This window comes from Temnothorax nylanderi, unplaced genomic scaffold (assembly GCF_030848795.1).
Source record: "Temnothorax nylanderi isolate EJ_2023f unplaced genomic scaffold, tnyl_v1.0 TNYL_tig0001_pilon, whole genome shotgun sequence".
Taxonomy (NCBI): domain Eukaryota; kingdom Metazoa; phylum Arthropoda; class Insecta; order Hymenoptera; family Formicidae; genus Temnothorax; species Temnothorax nylanderi.
The window spans coordinates 584,187-591,539 of NW_027249063.1; the positions used below are offsets into that span (position 1 = coordinate 584,187).

The following is a 7,353-nucleotide window of genomic DNA, read 5'->3' on the forward strand; positions in this document are numbered from 1 at the left end:
CGTTCATAATGTCAAATGTATAATTCAATTATATAAAATTCGCGCGCGAGTTGGAAATTACTTCTTTTAACATATTAACTGTAAATAAAAGTCTGAATTATAGATTAGACCGTTCGCGGAAACCGTTGGTCGTGTTATCGAAATAAACGTTGCGAACAGTAACCGTTTCTTATATCCGCCTAATGTAGGTTGCTAGCTAGCATCATCGTAATTGTTAAGCCGTAAACCGGAGCAGAAGCCGAGGTCTGGTTGATTTGAAAAGTACCTCATCCTACCGGCATTTATACATGATCGCCAATGCACACAGCCACCTATAGTCGCGAATTGCCGAGAAATCGATTAGAGACCGATCATCATCTTGCGAAGCAGAAAAATGAGTTACTAACCTGCGAATTATTACGGACGAGATGTTGGTGGAATTGTAAGAATTAAAAAGAAGTGGCCAAAAAAACCGTGAGGTCCAATAGAATTTATAATTACTGATTATGAAGTTCCGAACGTGTAGTTACATTCTCCTCTTACGTTATTAGAATTCTCCTGCTCTTACAAGTATTTTTGAACGTTCGGATAAATTGCGTTTGAAGTACAATGGCAAGTAGCACGTGCCTTGAGTAAATGAGCCTATGTAGGACAGTAGAATGGAGACAACGCGTCAGAATCGCATGGAAAGGATAAAAGTTATTCCGGTGTAAATATCAGGTCACCGCCATTTCACCGTTATTCTTAAAACGAAGTGATTGTCATACCCGCGTCTATCATCTTGCCTTACCACCGTGACAAATACATTTAGCAGATTACCAGTATTACTTTCAAATTTTGTTATTTGCGCGTAAAACCCTGTATTTGATGACAATAAAGAACGATAGCTCGCGATTATAATCATTTCAAAGTACATGAGGCAGAAACACATTTTTAATGCTCATGTCATTATGATCGTATTTGAATCTAAATACCGTGTAAATACATAAATTACATAAATTTGGGTAAATACCGTGTAAATTACTCTTGTAACTAATGTAACTCTTAAAATAAAAATTCAATTATGTTAAAATTAAATAACATAGAATTAGATACTAATTATTGATGAGAAAAATCAGTTTTATGCCATTACGAATAATACTGCATGTTAAAATTTTTTATTAAGAATTTTTCCGAAATTATTTAGCTGTTGTGTTTGTTTTTTTATATTTAATATTGTATATTTGTATTTAATAATTTTATGTCAACTTATACAATTACAAATTCAAGATATTTCGTATTATAAGATATATAAAATTCATTATTGTGATTCGTGTTTATTGTAGTTCGCTTATATTTTTATATTTTTATTTTGTTTTATTTTTACTTTTACTTAACTTTTAATATTTTATTTAGTTATAATATGTTATTTTATTTTTATATTTATTTTTATATATATTTCACCTGTCATATGTCCTATATAACTCTTTTTCCGCTATTATTATTAATTTACTTATTTTATGACTGATGAAGACTCTGTGCAGTTTGAAATATTTCAGTAATTTTCTTTATTAAGAGATAATAAATAATATTATATTTGATAAGGTAACATCCTTATCGCTCGTTTGGCCCATGACCTTTCCACAAAATTCACTATATTGAATTTAGATTGTCAAAGTTTTAGTTCGTAACCATATACGATTTGCATTTATATAATTAATGATCAAGGAGTTTCTCTTTCCGTGTAAATATATGACTCCATATAAATACTTTTCTTTTTACCGCGACTAAGTTTCATTTCTCACAGATTCTACCGACTTGCACTCATCGGCTTTTGTTCGTATGTAGTTCAGCACGTGATTTTCAATGTTCGGGGTTTCGCCCACGCCGTAAGAAAAGTAGATAATCAGGGCATAAGTAGGAGAGAAAAGGTACACGACGGACTCGCCTTCTTTTTCTTGCCAGCTCGTCGAGTACTCCCGTTACTTCACGGAATTGTGGGAAATTGGGTACTGAGCCGAGCTAATTAAACGCACCGGCCTTTTGTTTTCAAGGTGCGATACGTGTGAGCCATACATGCGCGAAGCTGCGATTAGTTCCATAATACGACGGAAGTGCATGCACTTGTCACGAGAACCGACAATTCTGTCAATAATTCTGAGAGCTCAAATGCTGATTATACTGTTTCTAATTGTAAGTGATATTTAGACGGTGAACAATGGTTAAAAAGCGATAATAATTGAGACATTTCTTAAAATATAATACCTAATAGGAATATATTTAACACAACTTATATTTAACTTGTCAGCGCTGCTATCAATTGTTTTCAGCAGATCACACCGATAATTATAATTACTTTAATTAAAAAACGCTATATATTTTTTTATCATATATAATAATATGTTTATTTTATATATAATAATATTATTAATAATTTTTTCAAGTTTCGGCAATAAAATACAATAAAAGTTTGATATAAAATAAATTACCCGTAACATTACATTAAAGCAAATTAGAATTTTCTAAAAAGCATCTGCTTTTTAAATCAAACTGCGTTTCTAAACTTGCGGGCAGTTTCTAAGTCTAGCGCTGATGATATTATTTAGCAACTCGAATGCAGTTGGCAACATCGTTGATGTCATGTTTATAACATCATCACGTTTCTCGTGAATAAAACAGAGATGTATCACTGTTTAATAAATGCGTATGCGGAAATCTATTCTGCCTATAATTAATTTAGATTTTGTTGGAACAAGAATATGAATATTAAGATGAATATCTGTCAACGATGAGCGATTGACTCGATAAAACAATGAGTAATGATGAAACCTGCTCTCGTCCTAGTTGACATCTGACACCGATCGATTTAACGATAACGACAGCATTGATCTTTTATAGTTTCAACAGGAAACGGCACGTACCCGAGAGGACAATAACTGGATATGACTCAACGGCAATTGGCAGAAGGCAGCTGGTCGAGAACGTGCGGTTAGAGGAAGTGTTTGAGGAGCGTGCGGGAGAAAAAAAAAGAGTTTGACGCGCACGGCGACACGTGGGAAATGCAAGTAACCACCACCTTACCGCGAGACAATCTCGGTCATTAACCTACGGAAGTGGTCTCGTACGTGTTAACGTAAAATGTAAATCAAGAAACGACAAGAGGACCTTTCCTGTCTAATTACGATTGCCCGTTTCGATTGCCCCGTTATAAGAGGACCATAGGAACTACGCACCGAAAGAAACAAGGACTTACGACATAATGACAAACGTGCGAGCTATACTTCTTAGATCTAACGGATCTATTATGGTCTCCAAATTTAAAGTTAATCTGTTGTTACACAGTAAAAAATTTTGTGTCAATGGAAGTCCACTCTCAATTTTGTGTTAAAATAACTCATTCATCGTGTTAGTTTTGACATTTAGAAATGTTATATCGACATTTATAACATTTATAAATGTCAAAAATAACACGACGTATGAGTTATTTTAACACAAAATTGAGAGTGGACTTCCATTGACACAAAATTTTTTACTGTGTATTATTATGACGACTATATCTTATTGTTAAGTTTATTTTAACGACCCGCGCCGAACAAAGAGTCAGTCTAATTCTCGTCACCGAGCCGCTAGCATCGAATGAATTGAATATATCTCACTAAATCTGAATTCGATAATTTGCTTGGCAATTCCGGACCTTCTCTCCCATTCTCATAACTTATAAGATCACACCATTGCCAAATCAATCAATGAGAAATTATAAAAATTACCACTGTCGAGCTTACTGCAAATCAAAACCGGTATGAAAGCACTTAACGTAATTTCCTGTTAAATTGCATGGAATAACATAAATTTCTGTTCTCTGAGTACGTTTCCTGCGAAATTACTACTTCGAGCTATTATAAAAATTCTTGTTTTCGCGGCAGCGTACCGCGAGTAAATGGGTAAACGACTTTCCTCACGACTGCGTCCCGCGACCGAGTGATAATCGGGCTATACGAATCTTCGCGAACTTCTCACGTTATTTGCCGCGTTAAAACCGCTCCGTCGGCCACTTTCCACGCCGTAGAAAAACGAGCGAGGATCGTGGAAAGTCGATTACCTGCGTGCGCGATAGAGATGAGAATGCGTGCTGCGTGAGTACGCCACGTCTCATTTGCGAGACGCGCGTTTAGGCGTGCAACGACGAACACGTGCCCCTTCAGAGCGAGCGTAGCGGCGTCTAGCAGCTAACACGACGTTGAAGAACTATCCCGCTTAACCGGACTACCGGAGATAGAAATTGAATCTACGAACGGACTATCGCTCAGGATAATCGTGAGACGGCGCAATCGGTATTAAGAGAATTTCTACGGAGTGATTAGTTTATTTCTAAAAATATTTTTAATCATCATCCAGTACTAATTAAATTGGAGCCACTTTACCGGTTACCAGTCGCGTTATCATTTAAATGATCCTTAATGCAGATCCAGTTTATCGTCACGGATGCTGATGCCGAGTGAAATTTTAGATCAGATAAAGAAGAATCGGTGTGTATCCTCTCACGAAAATACGTACAGACTATAATCCGCACGCATCACATACATCAAGCGCTAATTAACGAGTAAGTTCTTCGCTTATTTTCAGATACTTCTCGTCAGCAAATTGCATATGTAAACGAGTGCTTCGGTAATCCGTTGTTAAGTTCAATAACGCGAGCGTGGGATGATCTTGACCCTGCATTGAATGGCACATGTGATATCTATTAGTCATTATGGAAAAATTATATCTATTACGCATATCTCTGAGAAATGCAATCATCAATATATCACTTATTTAAGTACATTAAATTTGCATATATTACGAATACTTTTTTTCACCGTCAATGCGAGTAAAATTATTATTTTAAGAGGTAAGTAGACTTTTCTAATTTGGAAAATCCGTTTCCTTTATTTTATGAAAACCCCAGCTAAAATATGCGACGTCATAATTTGCTTGTACATAACGCGAATGAAATTCGAAAGTTGGCACTAATATTTAGAAGATCGTATAATTAATTTATAACGTTCGATTAGGCGCCGTATTGTATATATTAGGCGTGCTTGATTAGCGGTAGTTTCGTCCGGCGGTTCCGCAAAATAGAGTGTTTCAATGATACGTAAAGTAGAGAACTATCGTTACGAACTGTTGTCTCATAATCAGTCGACTCATTAAATATCTTGGCGTTTAGAAAGCGACAAGTGAATAGGGTGCAGTAATGATTATTATTGTAATCTCCCCAGTGCGTTAATGAGCCATTATATTTTCCACGGGAGATTAATCCATCTTTGCACGAAGCGCCTATCCGCTATATTAAAGATTTCTAAAAAGATATCCAATTACGTTTTATGGAAAATTCATAACGAAGCGTTACACAAAAGTGCGATTAAGGCAATCATGAAAATGACCGATTTTATATCGAGTTTCATTTTATGCAATACAAGATATAAATTTTTTTAAATCATTTGTACATATAATAATAAAATACAGTTAATGATTCTTTAAAGGATCGTATGTAATTTCGGGACCGAGATAATCCTCCATTCATTGATTAAACAACAATTATCACTTAAAAGAATATTTAAAAAATATTTTGTTATATATTTTTATGTTAAAAGATGTTTTAAATTATTTCTTTTTCTGTTAAGCTATTATTTTTAATTAGGAAATTAAAGATTAATATATTTGTGTTAATTTAAATCACATATATACTTTAATTATTATTATTATATGTGTCGCATATGTGTGTTTTATGTATGTATATTTTTAATGAAAATAATATTACCTATGCAAAATCTATCTATTAAGAATTATCCATTTAGCTACAAATTTTAGCTATAATATGTATTGTCATATGTATTGTTGAAAGAATTTATGATTACATTAAGATTATTTATTTATGAAATGACAGTTTATTGTTTAAATATATCTGAAATATATAGTTTCTGCATATTTTTATTTGAGTATCTTTGAAAACCTCTTTGTCTTTCTTTCCTCATTATCAGGAGAAATATGTTTGAGCATTATTCCAAATGCTGATGTATTTCATGATTAACACATATCTATATCGATAACCGATTACCGAATAAACGTACAAAAGAATTCACGCACCTTTGGCGGCCAGAGTGATGAAAAGGAAGAAAATCGTTCTGCGTTCCATTTCGTTCACGAGCGCAAACCTCCACGTGAACCCCGGCCTTGAACGTCCTCTCTCGTTCCGGAAAACTGTCGAGGAAGCTGTTCCGATTCGGAACAGTAATCAATATGTCCGCAACGAGCGCACTCCGTTGGAGAAGTTCACCGAATGCACCTCAGAGGAAACGTCATTTCGGGGTGCGAAACCGACCCTCTTTTCTCTTTTCTTTCGTCGAGCACTGAACGCGATATTCGCCCGTTCGAATGGGGAAATCGAGTAAACGCGCGTGCAAACTTGTTTCCCCCCCGGGTATATTTTCGAACGGGGTTAATGTGGCAACGACGATGGTGCTCGTGCGTCCACTGGTAGAACTCGTGGACGGTGTCTCTCGTAGAGTTACAAGCTGTAACCGACGTCGAACGTTCTTGCCTGAGGACTGAGGCGCCTGTTCCCCGGCAGGAAGTCATCCAGGTATTCTGCTCCCCCACCTGCCGTTCCGTGCTACCACCACCTCAACAGGTAACGACCGCTGTGCCGGTTGCCATCAGGAACGAGGCTGGCCTGTGCGACTGACTGACTGTTCATCCCCCCCTCCTACTTACGCGCCTCTCCTCCGGTATTCAGGCCAACCTGCGAGCCGACGCGTCACCGAGCAGCGAGAACACGATCCCTTAGGGTGGTAAGATTTACTACGGTCTTTTTTTTTTATAAAGAAGGAATTTTCGGTCGACCCTCCGATAAAAGGAGCCTGAAAGAATGCAACGTGTTGCAGCAGGTAAAACGTCTCGGTGGTTACATAGGTAAAAGAAAAATAAACGCGCACGTTTTTGTCTATATTGTTACTGAATTTTTGATGTGACCAATGCTCGCATTCGATAAATTAAAAATCCTTTTTCAAGAAGCAATTGAATATGATATGATTGGTGTATAGACATCGGTATTAAATAATCAATTAGATTTTTGACTATGTATTTGTAATCATGTTAATAAAAATGTTAATAAAGATTTTAAGAAAGTGCTAGTAACTTTGCAGCAAACGACAACAAAATGTTAGCAATGCACAGCTTACTGCAGCTTATACGTGCATCGCGTAACGTGTTGTCGTTACGGTAAAATGTCGAAAACGTCTAATCCAAGTTACAACCGGTGCTTTACGTTCAAAGTTAATTCTAAGGATTACGGATATAAATCTCCCAGATCCGCATAATTCTCGACATTTCTATTCCGCACGATAATTGATAATT

At 36.1% G+C, this 7,353-nt stretch overlaps 1 protein-coding gene across 1 annotated transcript in view; it reads right to left on the bottom strand.

Moving 5' to 3' along the window:
- LOC139770004 (uncharacterized) overlaps positions 1 to 6,692 on the bottom strand; it is a 32,998-nt gene extending 26,306 nt beyond the window's left edge. The window contains exon 1 of the mRNA XM_071701649.1: positions 6,085 to 6,692. Within this exon, the coding sequence (XP_071557750.1) occupies positions 6,085 to 6,133 (49 nt within the window). The 5' untranslated portion in view covers positions 6,134 to 6,692. The remainder of the gene's footprint in view (positions 1 to 6,084) is intronic.
- Positions 6,693 to 7,353: the final 661 nt, after the last annotated feature.